The sequence below is a fragment of the Aphelocoma coerulescens genome, chromosome 3 (assembly GCF_041296385.1).
Source record: "Aphelocoma coerulescens isolate FSJ_1873_10779 chromosome 3, UR_Acoe_1.0, whole genome shotgun sequence".
Classification (NCBI taxonomy): domain Eukaryota; kingdom Metazoa; phylum Chordata; class Aves; order Passeriformes; family Corvidae; genus Aphelocoma; species Aphelocoma coerulescens.
In genome coordinates this window covers 38,727,324-38,743,148 of record NC_091016.1, presented here as the reverse complement: position 1 = coordinate 38,743,148, position 15,825 = coordinate 38,727,324, and the positions used below count along the sequence as shown (strand labels likewise).

Sequence of the window (15,825 nt, the reverse complement as noted above, 5' to 3'; positions counted from 1 at the left end):
AATATGGGAAAAACTGAAGGTTGTGTGTATCCCCCCACTGAAGAAGACCAGTGCAAGGGACTTGCACTGTGGTGCCTGTAGAGCTTCGTCCTAGACCGATAAAAGCCTTTATTCAGCTTGCAGAGGAAGAACTGTATATGCTTCATCTTACAAGATTTTGTCACTCAGAAGGACTGCCACTGTTTTGTGCCATTCAGTTCATTCATACTTGTATAGGCAGACTGACACTTCCACAGCAAACCTAATGCTAATATTAAAAGACAGCTAGAAAATTCAGTAGAGAATTCTCCTGAAACTAAACCCATACACAGTTCTGGAGAAAGTGCAGTTCCTGTGTCTGTTTCATGTACTCAGGTATTTCAGCACTGTAGTGATTAATCACACTTTGGTTGCATGAATGTTTTGCTAATATTAATTTTTCCTTTTTGATAATACAGAAAACCCTATTTTAAATCTGGTAAAACTATTTTCAGTTGCTTTAAAAAGTTTAGGTGAGTTTTAGTTCTATGACCTGTTTATAGTGAACTTGCTTAGTGCTAAGAAGATTAGCAACTGAAAATATGTACTATTCCACAAAACACTAAAATTCAGCAAATGCATGCTAAGTTCAATCCTGAGCGTATAACTTGTATGTCTAATACATCTTAATCGCTACTAAGTGCAAGGAGAAATCTTTCTAAAGCATGTGTTTATTTTTATTTTCATTTTTAAAATTGAAATTTTTTACTTTGATTTTGTTAATAGTTGTATGAAACTAATCTAGTACGCCATGGGTTGATGACACTTGGACCTAGTGGATCTGGAAAAACAATGGTGATAACTATATTAATGAGAGCACTCACAGAATGTGGCCAGCCTCACAGGGAAATGCGCATGAACCCCAAAGCTATTACTGCTCCTCAAATGTTTGGAAAGCTAGATGCTGCAACGAATGACTGGACAGATGGAATCTTTTCTACTCTGTGGAGGAAAACACTGAAAACCAAAAAGGGTATGTAAATATTTTCCATGTGGCATCATAAAAATGTATCTTGAATGATATATTGAAAAAAAGCATATTTAATTCACAGATGTTCCTCTTGAGGAAAACTGTAGAGAACAGAGGTGAGATTACAGGTCACCTCTTAAGCAAGGACACCAGTTTAAAAATGTATTATTTCAGTAGCATATCTACATTAAAAAAATGATTGTTTTCTTGCAACTTCAGTTCTACTGTGTAGATGTGTCACTTGGAAGCTGATAGATTATAAATTAGATTAACTTATTCTAATAGCACTAATTTATAATTATGTTATTCCCATGGTTTTACATACATTGATTGCCTGTATTTATATTTTAGGATTGGCATACTGAAATTCCTTTTCACAGTGTTTCATTTGTATCTGAAAAAACAAATACACTGAAAAAAGGGAATTCTTCTACAGAACTTTCCTAGAAGGATGTTAATTTTAAAAGATAGTTGAATTTCTTATATTGGAAATGCCTATGTTTTCTCTATTGGAAATTTTCTATATTCCAAATGAAGCCAGAATTCTAAAATTTAATTGCCAAAACTTAGGTATTTACATCTATATTTATATTTCAAAATGAAAGAGAAACAACCAGATTTTAAGAACAGAGGAGTGAGCATAGTTTTCATTAACTTGAGAGGGATCTGTGAATATTCAATTTCTCTTGCTCAGTTGCCCAAAGAATCCTTATTTATTGACAAAACACTAAATTCCCCAACCTCCCCGTGCCTCCCCGAAGGAGGTTTGGGGCAGGGGGAGGTAGGAGGAAGAGTTAGATTAGGTTGTGAAGAAAGAGGTTGAATCTTGGGGAAGAAAAGGGAGTGGGGGAAAGGCATTTGTGGTGTTTGTCTTTGCTTCTTGTCATCCAAATCTGTGTTAATTTGCAATAAAAGCTGTCAAGTGATCTCCCTGTCTTTATCTCAACCCACAAACATTTTCACCTTATTCTCTCCCTCTGTCCTATGAAGAGGGGAGAGAGAGTGAGTAGCACAGTTTCTATCTGGTACCCAGTCAAGGTAACAAATATTCAACACTATGCAGATCTATTTTGGTCTCATTTGCTACTAATTGTTTCAAAAATATTTCCTTAACTAAGTATGCAATTTATTCAGTAATGAGCATCCATGAAGATGGCAGAAATTACAGTAAATAAAATAAATTTTTATACATTTAAGTTCCAAACCATCTTTTGTACACTTATTTTCTTGTTTTTTTCAGCAATGTGATATGAACTATCTCTCTTTTGATTATTTTTTCCAGGTGAAAATGTGTTTCTGATTTTAGATGGTCCTGTAGATGCAATCTGGATTGAGAATTTAAATTCAGTTTTGGATGATAACAAGACCCTTACTCTAGCAAATGGAGATAGAATTCCTATGTCTCCTTCATGTAAACTGTTATTTGAGGTCCACAACATTGAGAATGCCTCTCCAGCAACAGTTTCTCGAATGGGTATGGTCTTCATCAGTTCTTCTGTCCTCAGCTGGAGACCAATATTGCAAGTAAGATAATCATTGCATGCTGCTCTTTATTGCATCTTGCTATACATTTTATACTGAACATTGTTGTGGATGTTTCTTTCAGGCATGGCTGAAAAAACGTTCTGCTCAAGAAGCTGAACTTTTGCAAAGTTTGTATGACAGAATCTTTGAACCGGCATATGTATATATGAAACTAAACCTTAACCCAAAAATGGAGCTTCTGGAATGTAACTACATTATGCAGGTAAAACAGATACTGTATAAGTCTGTATGAATTGACTGGCAAATCATAAAGGTGCAGAAATAGAAAGGAGAACATTTGATAGCCATAAAATTGAATTTGAAAATATTGTCTCCTGACAAAGAAAAGCTCAAACTCAGTATTTGTTTCTTAGGCAATGTAAGAGGGAGTGTGAAGATGTGCAGAACAAAATTTTTCTTCTCTGTATCACTTCATACCTAGGCTAGTCTTCTAATTACTGAAATTTGCAGGCTTCAGTAAATTTCCAGAAGCATATGTTTAACAAGCTAGTGAACGCATTCTGATTCTTTTAATACCAAAAAAATTGTGATATCCCTCTATCTCTTCTGGTAGTGTCAGCAGAGATAGAGAAGAATTCTATTTATCTTTCTATTTTCAGATGTAATAGATGTTAGCCTGTCCACCAGCTCTTTCAAGGTCAATGTAGTAATTTTTGCCTCTCCCTTCCTATCAGTTGGAATTCTACTTTGAGTGGAGTCCAAACTATATCAGTGATTTACTAATAATATAAATATGTGTTTGGCAGATTTTGCAAGACTGCCAGTCCTGTACCACGTATCTCCAGCTGATTTGTTTATGAGTCTGTTGTCATCTGCAAATTCTAATTTTCCAGACTTTCCATTTGTCCGTGTAACCTCACTCTTATTTTGACACATTCATAAAAAATTCAGTAGTGCCCTTGAAGAAGAGTCTAGACAAGATAATGTTTTGGAAAGCACTCCAGTTTAATGTTAAACTAGTGAATTCGCACCCAATATCTTTTTGCTGTTCATTAGAGAGTTAGCTTCACATTCTCTAGATTGTGAAGTATTTTACTGCAAACCAATAGCCACAGTAAATGCTGGAGAGCTTAACTGTGCAGTATCAAATGGAATTAGAGTATCTATAGAATTGAAGTCCACAGGCAGGAGCTATGGAACTTACCACTTTTATGACATGCAATGCACAACTTTTTTGAGACATATTATTTTTCTTCTACATTTCTTATCTGTGAAACCTCTGACTGAACTGAGCTTGTCTTCATGGAAGATTTTTCCCGTGATCAAAAGTTTCTTTTATTTTTGATTAGTGCTTGTTAGGAAGTGTCAGCAAGTCATTGTTCTATTCATACTGCTTGATCAGGGAAATATTTCCCTGATTTAAGCTGTGTTGAATGTTTCTTCATGTGAATGAAAATCTCCAGTAAGTTTCTGTCACATCTGTGACAAAGTAAATAACTCTTAGTAGGCCTCCATGCTTGTGTTATCAGAGAGCCAGTGACACCAGAGATTTTACCCTACTTGAACCTTAAGATCCCAGTTTTACTGTAAATGATCTCTGTGCAGAAGCCCTGTACCTCATCAACCTCCTGATTTGTTGGGTCTTATGTGTCTTTAGTAATTGTAGGATTCAGGACATGCTGCTTCTGTTCAGGTCATGCATTTTCAAAAATTACAACCAAATCAAAGCAGTTGCATCTGGCAGACTTGTATTTGAATTCTAAAGTTCAGTTTTGGATGTTCACCCAAACATGCACATATACCTGATTATCTGCCATTTGTAAGCATTCACAATTTAAGCTGCCTATTCATGTACAACAGCTTTATAATGGTTTAATACAAATGTGATCTCATCTTTGCTTTCCTCCTCGTAATTTCCACCGACTTTCTAACTCTTTATGCATCCTCTGGCCCACTTCATTAGGTAGACAAATACAATTTACCTTGGGAGATTCAACACCAGTTTTTTGTTTAGAGTTATCCTGCCTTATGAGCCTATTGGAAAACTCAGTAAACTTGTAGCTAAAGTAGATCTGATTGATAAAGTCAGCATGAAGGATGAAGGATCAAAGGTGCTTGGCTTTGTTCTTTACCAGGGATTTACATGGATGCTAAATAGTCATAGCAGAAGATAGCAGTTTCATTTCTAGATAAACAACCTATTGGAAGATAGGAAATGTGTGACTGGATTATCAGTTCTTAGGAAGGACAGAGGTTATCAGTGATCCTGAGGCACCTTTGCTGGGATCAGTGCTGTTCAAAATGTTCATAAACAATTTGGAAAAGTTTTAGGTGAAGAAATTTATTGACGATAGTAGATTATTCAGGGTATTAAGGACGAAACAACTAACCATGAAGAACTGTAGACAGACTTTATGAGACTGAATAAATAGGTAATAAAATGGTAAATGAAATTCAGTGAAGATAAGCATGAAGGAGTTCACACAGGAAGAAAACAAACTGTTCAATGCCGTGAATAGCAGACCTATGGGACATCTTGCCAAAGGTTGTAATAGGCAATAAAAGTTTATGTAGGCTTAAGACCATTCTTGATATTTTCAGGGTGGAAAAAACCACATAGGATTATAAAACCAGAAAAAGTGTGCATTGTTCAGAAAGTCACAAGCCAAAGAGGGTACCAACAGGAAGTGCTACCCCAGCACCAGCACAGGCCAAGAGAGATTTTTTGCTTTTACTCTTCTCCACTTTTGGTCACAATTGCAAATGAGATGCTGGGCAAGCATTAGAAGTATGTGTTACTGCATTACTTCCCACCCCAAGTATGAGATGCAAGACAGCATAAGGAGTACTAATTCCAAGAGCTGACTGAAAATCTGTTTCACTGTTAAAAAGATGTATTTTGAAACAATGAGCTGGACACTGTATAGAAGGGGAGTAAAATGGGGTTACCTAAGACAGTCAAACATCTGAATGCATAAGCAGCATCACAGAATTGCAGATAGCAAGTTACTATTTTTCTAGAATCTGGACTCTAGTTCCTTAGAAACAGAGTGAAGCAATCACATAATAGAATAATTTAATCTATTTTTTAAAAACAAAAAAAAATAGAAGTTTATGTGATAGATACATAAATTGACCATAACTGAGATAAATGCATCAGACGCATGCTGAAAATTCTTCCATGCTTAAAACCAGAAAAAAATGGCTATGCTTCACCTACTCTTGGAGTTCTGAATATTATAAAGTCCCTTAAAAAGCTGTTTTGTTCCCCTAGCTCATAAATTATATTTCTTATGTAGGCATAACTTAAAAGGATAATTGCCTTTGATCAAATTGCCTAAGTAAATTTGAAAATTTTGTCCAGTTTTATATAGCTATCTTTAATAAATTTTTTTTGGTTTGTAGTTCTGAATTTTATGTTTGGGGTTTTTTTGGTAATCTGTATTGATTTAAATTTTGAATACATGTAAATAATGCATGTGCATACATATATAGGTTAATAAAAAAGTGATTATGTAATATTTTCTAAATGCATATTTTAAAATATTTTCAGTCTATTAATCTTCTGGAGGGCTTGATTCCTTTGAAGGAAGAACGTGGTGTATCACCTACACAGAATCTGCATAAGTTGTTCAACTTTGCAATAATGTGGAGTTTAGGTGCCCTTCTGGAGCTGGACAGTCGAGATAAACTTGAAGCCTTCATCAGAGCTCATGATAATAAATTAGACTTACCAAAAATCTCCCCTGGCACCAATCAAACGATGTATGAGTTTTATGTTAGTAATCACGGTAAGAAAAAGAACCAATATTGCTTTTGATACTGTAATTTTAAAACTCTGTTACTCCTTTAGTCCTTATTATACAATCATATGAGTTGTTTGACAGTGTAGTACCAGCACATCTGTGTTGGTCAGAGACAAGAGATAGAGCACTCACTGCTAACATTTTCTTATTTCTTTTTGTTTTAATTTCTTTCTTACAAATTACTTTTCTATTAATTTAGCCTGCCTACAATTTTTAGATAATTTGTGCTTAGGCTGGTTTAGTCTAACTTAGTGTTATTTTATGTTTAATTTTCTTACAGCTGGTAATTATTGTTAAAGGAAAAAAAATCTGATTTTAATTTTGCTTAGTAATTATTACTCATGTCTAATAACTGGTCATAAGTCTGAAAGGTTATAGAATTGTAAGAATAGTGAGATTTTGTGATTCTTGATATTTTGAATAGTGTGCTATTTTCTAGAACAAATTTTTTAGTTTAACTAGCACACACAACCAATGTCACAAAAAACTTACTGTTATGACAGAGTATGTCTCTTCTGAAGAAATTAATTTCTCTCATATCCAAATTCACTTTTTCTTTTCCCAGCAACATTGATTTAGTGTACACATACGCAATCCATATTCTCATGTTCTGTAATTTTTCACCAGCAGTGTGATAATTAGTTTCTAGGTAAACATTCTTTTGTGTTTTTGTTTAGATAAGTATATATAAATTTAAGAAATATGTCTATATTTAGTAGGACTGTAGACTAATTACAGGTCATGACAAAGAATGTCCTTTGTTACGTGCATTTTTTAGCTGGATTTGAGAAAATATATCCCTTTTTATACTTTGTAGTATTTTACCTATAATGTCTATTTTTAAAAATTATTGTATTAATGAAATATTGAACATGATGTGAATATCATGGCATTTTCCACTTTTTTTTTTTTTTTTTTGTCTTTTCAGGTAACTGGGAGCACTGGAGTAAAAGAGTTCAGGAATTTGTTTATCCAACAGATCATGTCCCAGACTATGCATCTATTCTGGTTCCAAATGTTGATAATACCAGAACTCAGTTTTTGATAGACACAATTGCAAAACAAAAGAAAGTAAGTACTGGATTACTTATTTAAGTATTTATCTACCATATGAAATAATTTAAAAAATACTTAAAAAGTAACTGGATTTCACAATCATTCTTCGTCTTCTCTGTCTCTCTGTCTCTAGTCATCGCTTCCCACATGCATCATTATGTTGTTTTATTTTCTTAACATGGATCCTCTGTAATTATTTCTGTGCATGAAAAAACTTTAAAATATAAAGGAAGGAATTTACAAGAAGCCTTCTTAGGGTCATCCACTAAAAGAGACTCTTGCAGTGGATGTGTTGGAAACTGGAAGTAATCAGGCAACTGGAAGAAAATCCTCTGGCACACTGTTGCTTCTTCCTTTCTCCTTTAACTCTGCAAAAAATTTTCTTGGAGGATCCATGTGGGAAGAAAAACATGGTTTCAGTGCATATGGAGACACAGGAAAAACCTATCAGAAAAATATATCATTTAAAAATAGACACAGAAACGATTCTTTTCTCAAAAATAAGTCTGTTATGCATATATAGATATAAGTTTTGATATTATTTATGTGATTTAAATATCTGTTACAGGCTGTTTTGCTCATAGGAGAACAGGGGACTGCAAAGACAGTCATGATTAAGGGATATATGAAGAAATATGACCCAGAAGAGCATTTGTCAAAAAGTCTAAACTTTTCATCTGCCACAGAACCATTTATGTTTCAGGTAAAAGTACAGATTTTAAAAAATCTTGCATAACATTTCCTTGCTAAGTGTATAAAGGGTACTTAATTCTGATGATAAGTGATTTAGACTTAAATTCTAAAGATCTTTTTCCTCTAATTCACTTCAACACTTCAGAAAATTCTATTAAAAGTAGTTTTTGCAGACCATAATAAAATATAGCCACTCACATAGAGATACATATATTCATGATTGCTGTGTGGTTTTTCATCATGGAATTCTAAGAATAAATTTTTTTGCTGAAGACCTTTGATTTTCTTTTTGGATTTTGGGTTGTACTTTGGTTTTTTTCCTGATTCTTTAGTATATAGTGTTAATTTTTATTTTTGTTAACTAAAGAACAGATTTCAACATAGATAATTTTATTTTTCCTCAGCTCAGGAGTTACTACATCATCAGAAATTCAATCTTTAAAGACCTCTAGCACGACAACTTTGTAGAAAGTTCTCTTTCCCAATGTAACTGATAAAAATCCATATAAATAGAAAAAAATGCTGTACATAGCTTTCTCAAGTGATTGAAAGGGTATTTTATAACACTGTGTTATGATTTGGTATTACTAATTTGCTAGGATGTGATTCTGTAAGTTGAATTGGCTTCATTACCAATTCAATGCAATGAATTCATGGTGAAAAACCTCTGGTAGGAAAAATAATTCCGTTTGGAATATTTCTTGATTGAAAAATGTATTTGTAGAATAGCTCTTACAAACTCCATTCTGAAATCAGGCGTATTTTCTAAGAAGTTAATATAAATGTTAAGAAAATGGTGAAAAATAATGGATTATACTCCTATTTTTAAAAAAAATCCAGACTCACAGAATGCCTGCTGGGTTTTTCCCACCAGGTATTCTTTTGTGTAAGATGTCTGGTCATAGTTTGTGTCAAAATGAGACAGAATAAGGCAGCCATCCTTTCATGCATGCAAAACTTATTGAACAGTCAGTATCTCTGTCCCAGTGTCCTTCACCAAGCATGTTATGGGTCCTGAGAACAGTAATGTCTTGAAAACACATCCCAGGCTTGCTTCTCTCTGGTACAGAGGGTGTGTGAGAGGACCTTGGTGTGTCTTGTCTGCTGCAGTCCTGTAGCACCTCAGAAGAGGGGCTCTCTTAGCAGTGAGTTAGCTCAAGACATGGTTCACTCTGCTGGTTTCCAATGGAGAGATGGAGCAGAAACAGATTAAATGCTTCTAATCACTTAAAAGAGTTACACTCAAGATACTATTTTTTTTTTAATTTTGAGTCACCATTCTGAGGATATTTGAAAGATTGTGTGATTTTGGACTCATTAGATGTGCTACAAAGTTCTTGATTTCTTATGTAATCACTTACCAGTTTCTCTTTTTGACCTTATTCATGTATTCTCAGTCTGTAATCTTAAAATACTCATTAATATCCTGTTGTAAAAATGCAACAAAAACATATGTTTGGACAAAACATATCTATTTTCTGTTTCAAAAATACTACTAATACTTTTATCTTTATGACAGCACATGCTACATTAGTCATATAGGATGGCAATTGTGCTTTTAGAGAGAAAACATTACTTGTCTAAGGAAAACATCTGGTACCATCTTGTAAGGTGTTTTTTTCCTGTCATTGCTTATGTATCTTTAGAAAGACTGTAGAGCTGTGGAACTCTGAAGAAACATTTCAGTTATATTTCAGTCTTACTTGTCTATTGCATACTCTTTCTTGCCACAAAAATATTAAAATTCTGCATTGCATCACTCACAAGACATCTGGGAAATCATAACAAAAGGAATCTAAGTTGCCTCTGTGTTCTCTAGTTGTATTGCAAATATTAAACAATTGATATTAGTTAGGGGAATTATAATGCTGATAATGAAAGAATAAGTTCTAAGTTTGGAAACTTTTTAAAAAGTTCTCTAGTATCCAGAGGCAGGTTGCAGAACAGGAGTTGGATTCCTTAGGAATCAGGTTCCTTAATACTAGAATTAAAGATGAAACTGCTAACAAAAAGATGGAGTCATTGGCTTAGTGCTGCAGCAGGTTTTTCAACAATGCATTTTAAATATTGTTGCTTTGGATATAAAATGAGATCTCTCTTTACTTTTTTAGAGGACAATGGAGAGTTATGTGGACAAACGTGTTGGAAGTACTTATGGACCTCCTGGGGGCAGAAAGATGACGGTTTTTATTGATGATATCAATATGCCATTTATCAATGAATGGGGAGATCAGGTAAACTTTTTAAATTACTACTTACTCTTAAAAAGTGATTTTTCTATATATACACACATGGGAATCAGTGGACTTCTTAAATATTTTAATTGACTATTAATTATTGGAAATGCTTTCTAATTATAGTACACACACACACAAAAAAGAGCGTAAATTAGATTTACTGATGAGACATGTAATATAGTGGTCATATTTTACATAATCTCCACTTCCTTATTTTTGTAAGACTAAACAAAAATCAGCACTGTACTAAAGTAGCATATTATCAATTTCAAGATTGACATTTATCTGAGAGCACCAATAAATAAATTTCTGCCAAGTGAAAGTGCAATACCTTGGAGAGAGAAATAAAGGATGTGAAAAATTCAAGGCTGCCAGTAGGTCTCACATTATGGCCCCAAGACATGGCTGAAATATTTTTAATGGGATAATGCTTTGTGATTGGTGCTACATATCATGTTGGTTTTGGTGGGGTATGTGAGCACACACATAAGGCTAGCTGAATATCGTTGGAGCAGTTGCTGTGGGGCAAACTCTGGAGCTGTAGAGTGGAATGTAGAGTGAATAACCTTTCCAAAATAAACAAAAAAGAATCAGTTGTTTTGCTTCAAAGGAGGCCCAAGAGCAAACTGAAAAGCGTAATTTGTACAACTGTAGCTGAATGTCCAGCAACAAAATAAGGAACAAAATATTTTTTCCCTAGTTTATTGCTTTAATTTTGTTTAGTTCAAAAGAATAAAAACATATTTTCTTGATATTATATGGCAGTAGAGCTCTGAAACAATTTTCCTGCCATTTAAAATCACATAAACCAAGATCTCCCATGTGAACAAGGAAGGTAGTTTAATCTGTTTTTAAGTTAAGGTGACAATACCTCTCTATGGATTGATAGAATTACAAAAGGAAGTTAAATTATCATGGTGTATATTCTTCTTTTCTTGCATAAATTTCTGATTTGTACAACTTTCATAAATTTACAGATAACAAATGAAATTGTCCGTCAGATGATGGAAATGAGAGGAATGTACAGCTTGGATAAACCTGGAGACTTCCTCACAATTGTAGATGTACAAATAATAGCAGCAATGATACATCCTGGAGGAGGCCGTAATGATATTCCCCAGCGTTTGAAAAGGCAGTTTTGTGTATTCAACTGTACATTGCCATCCAATGCATCCATCGACAAAATTTTTGGTACCTTTTTCTCTTGTTTTAGTATAATCTATTTCCTTTCACAATGGACTTAAAATTTATAACAGTATGCTCTCTTTCTCACTTTCATAACGCAAATTCAGTGTTCTTCCAGTAAAACAACTGAAGCTGTGGTACAGCAAAAACAGCTATGGAAGAGAAATTAAACCCTTTAAATGCTTGTCTTTTAATAAATATTAAGGCAAACAAATATTAATAAAGTAATGACATCTCCTGGAAGACTCCTGCTATTTCTATGTAGGTTAATATTCCACCTCTGCACTCTCTGAAATGCACTCTCACTAAATTTCTCAATTCTGGTACCTCTGTCAATACAGGATACGGTGGAAAGCCAGCCCTTACTGCCCAATGTTTCTATACCAAATCAGAAAAGCCACAGACAACAGAGAAAAATAATTTCATCTGTAATTTAAAATTATATTTTATCAGTTAATGTTTTAAATAAGCACCTATTTGTGTTGCTCACAACCTACCCTATTATATCCTACAACCTTAGATTAGTTGTTTATTGCATTTTATATTTTCAGGTATAATTGCCTGTGGATACTTTCATCCCTGTAGAGAATTCAACCCTGAAGTATGTGACCTAGTGGAAAAATTGGTCTCAACAGGAAGAATATTGTGGCAGCGGACAAAGGTATAAATTCAGGGAAGGTTTTATCTCTGAATAGAGTGACTATTAGTTTAATTTAGGCAACTATTCCCTAAGATTGTACCTATAAGAAAAACCCAAATAAAAAACAAACCACCCCAAAAAACAAAAAAAACCCACCTCTCTCCCTCCCCCCCTCCCCCCCCCCAAAAAAAACTCCCCCCCCCCCAAAAAAAAAATAGCCCAAAGAAAAAAAAGAGCTAAGAAAACAAAGAAAGATGGGCTATAACGTTTTGGAGATGAAATCTGGAAAATATCAGATTTCATTATACAGAACAGATGAATGGAAATATCAGCCCACTCATTCCTATAAGTTAATTCATGTTACCCAAAGCTTTAATCTCCATAGCTACAGAACAGGGAGTGAAATTCTTTGCAAATTATAATTTTTAATTTATAAAGCCAGAGCAACATGTGAAACAATTACATGTTGTAAGTCTTGGCGTTTTACATTTAGAGATATATCCTGCTTTCAAAAAATTAGATACTTATCTTGGTGAATTCTTATAAAGAGTTTTCCCACACTGTTATGTGTGAAAATTAGTATTTTTGTTATTTTTAGGTTTTATATGTGTTATTAATGATAAAGTTGTAAATTTTATTGGTACTGATTCTTTCTAGATGTTAGTGATTTTGAATATTAACAGTATTTTTCTTTAGGCAAAGATGTTACCTACACCATCAAAATTCCACTACATCTTCAACCTTCGAGACCTTTCTAGAATTTGGCAAGGAATGTTAACTATAAATGCAGAAGAATGCAAAACCATCACTGTCCTTCTAAGACTTTTTAAACATGAATGTACCAGAGTAATTGCTGACAGGTATAATAATTACAGCATTTTATATTTAGTAGGTTTAGCCATTTACTTCATTTATGCACATACATCTATAAAACTTCTAAATATGATAAAACTTATTAGGCCAATATGAAAAAACTTATCTTATTTTACATGCAGTCTGCATTGGGGTATTATTCCAACAAATATCATGCTATGTCCTCATAGATTAACCCAGTAACTGGATGGAAAACATCAAAATATGAACATATTTTAACCTACTTTTTTTCCCTTTGGCGGCACTCAGCCAATTCTGCTGTAGAAAAGATAACTTTATGGGGGCCTAAATTTATACACATAGGATAATTTAAAATTGCTTTGCTCTCCTTACTGAAAAAAACAGGATTGTATTTTTATGACTAAAAATTGGCCCATTTCCTATAAATCTCTTTCAAAATATTCATAAAACAGATATAGCTATAACCTGTATGTCTTGGAGACCAGTATTATTTTTCTGTTCATTATGTTTCAATTTCTTGTGAAATTTTAGATGTAGCACTATAGCTGCCACTAAAACCCTGACATATACCCACTACTACTGTGAGTAGTTATAGTTAATACAATTTTTTCTCACTCTGATGCCCTGAGGAATGGCCTTCATAATTTTTATAAAGTAATGTTTTATACTTAAAGCATTAAATTTTAATATTGACTCCTGAAAACAGTTATGTGGATTTTCTTACGCTTCCTTGACTTTATAAAGCTATCACAAAGTGAAAGGAATGACAAATATTTTGCCATGGGCACAAGAGGGCATTTTAGAGTGCTTTTGCTTTTAGTTACAGCTAAGAGGTTTTGAATTGAAAAGTCATCAGGCATTACCAGCCATGACCAGAATGTTCTCAGTATTCAACATCGCTGCAAAACTTTCAGATGGAATGTATCTATTTTAAGATGTTGACTACATAAATGCAGTCTGGAGTAGATGACTTGGCATGGTAGCAGGCAAGATTAATAACATAATAATTGCATTGTATTCAAGCAGAGTCAGCCTTAATTGTATTATTCAATTAATTTTTCAACATAAAGGAAAGAGATATAGAAGAAATATAAGGAGTTCCATCTCTGTTTTTGAACTATAAGAAGGACAAAGGGAAATACTCCTAAGTATATGTTGATATGTGGACTTTGGCATATAGTCAGTAGAAACAGAAAAAACCCTTAATATAAAAAACTTTGAGATGAATTGCACACTGCCAAAACTGGTGGATAAAACAACTGCCCTCCATTTCATGTAAATGTTAAGAAAAACTCAAAACATAGACCATTGTCAAAAAGTTTGTTTACCATCCCTGCCTGTATCTTCTAGAATGCCTCATTTTCTTTCAGGAGAGCTCTGTCAGCCGACAGAGCACATCTCTTTTTTCCCCAGAAGGTGCATTAATAAACTTGAGTTAAGAGCCAAGGAAGATTGCTGTTATCACCAGTTTCAGTATCCCAGACGAACCACAATCTTGCTCACTTTTTCCTCTCCTAAGATACAGATGCTGAGTTCAGAAAATGCATGCAGGAAATGTAAAAGGAAACCTTATCCATCAGCTGTCAAGAATATAAAAATAAAGGCCAGACTTTTCTGCTGACTTAAAAAGTTATTTCTCTGTAACCGGAGAATGTCCATTCACTGCAAAATATTAGCAGTGCTGATATTTCTGTCTGAACTATCATATATTATGCAAACTTACACACTGGCTAAAATTCCTGTCTATACATTTACATGTGCAACAGAGTGCTGTTGCTATAAGATGGCGGGAAGCGTTTAATTTTAATTTAAAGCTCGGATCTGACCCACTAAGGCAGAAGTATCATACAGAATCATACAGTGTATTATTTTCCATTTCAAAGTTGGTAGCAATATCACTGGCATTTATTGATATGTTCATACAATTTTTTAATTTGTTGTGGTAAATTTAAAAATGCGTGGAACATATGTATTTGTACAGATATGTTATGTACTGGAAAGAGGGAGAGAGAGAGTGTAGTCATGCAGTCCCTGCTCCTATGCTGTTTTTAGATTTCCTAGTGGTTAATATTATAATGTCATTACTAAAAACCTCCAACAATAGTGAAGTATATAATGCATATCTAGGCTGTCTCTATAACAGTTCTTCAGTATAGCTTGTCTTGTTTGAAAACTCAGAGCACTGGGCTTCTTCACGTTCATTCTACTTTCCTCTCAGTTGTATCACTGAAAACAAAAAGAAGTAAATATATGGGAATTCTTTTTTTCTGTACTTTACATTCACAGTTTGAATTAACTTTTTCTGTGGACGAGGTGGTTCTTGTCTTTTATGTTTGCCAGTTACTCCTAAGTAGCATTCTTCATTGCTTCACAGATAATCACAGCCACAGATAAGCACAATAGTCAAAGGTCTAATCTGTGTTAAAATCAGATTGAACCTGTTAAGGGAAGCAGATAAAGCTGTTTACACAATGAAATCTAGTCACTAGCATCTATTTCCAGACTTTCATTAGTCCCCTCAACTCCAATGCATATTCCTCTCTGCTAATTCTGGGTTTTGGTGCAAGAGGTGTTGAGAATAGAGTCAGGTTGTAGTGGCATATATTACCTTCCTTTCACTTGTCTCATTGCAGTTTCATAGCCAGTGCTATGATACCATAAATTACGCTGTGCTCCTGCAGGCTGAAAGATGATAAGGCTCACTTAGCAATGGTTATTTGGGAAAACATTCACCCTTTTTCATCCTTTCTCATCTGGAACATTAAATGGTCTGTTGTTGTCTCGTTTTAGGTGAAAGTTGGAAAATCAAATTATTTTGGTTTATATTTGATGTCACTGACTATTATACTTTGTAGTATGGAAGCATTTGATTTCTGTGATTCTGCCTAATCTGTTTTTGTG

General features: G+C 34.0%; 1 protein-coding gene across 1 annotated transcript in view; it reads left to right on the top strand.

Annotated features, from left to right (window-relative positions):
• The window catches only part of DNAH8 (dynein axonemal heavy chain 8), a 120,052-nt gene that overhangs the window by 59,905 nt on the left and 44,322 nt on the right, over window positions 1-15,825 (top strand). The window contains 10 exon segments of the mRNA XM_069008487.1: window positions 745-991; window positions 2,271-2,512; window positions 2,595-2,735; window positions 6,027-6,264; window positions 7,208-7,350; window positions 7,904-8,038; window positions 10,140-10,262; window positions 11,243-11,456; window positions 12,002-12,111; window positions 12,787-12,950. Coding sequence (XP_068864588.1) covers window positions 745-991; window positions 2,271-2,512; window positions 2,595-2,735; window positions 6,027-6,264; window positions 7,208-7,350; window positions 7,904-8,038; window positions 10,140-10,262; window positions 11,243-11,456; window positions 12,002-12,111; window positions 12,787-12,950 — 1,757 coding nt within the window.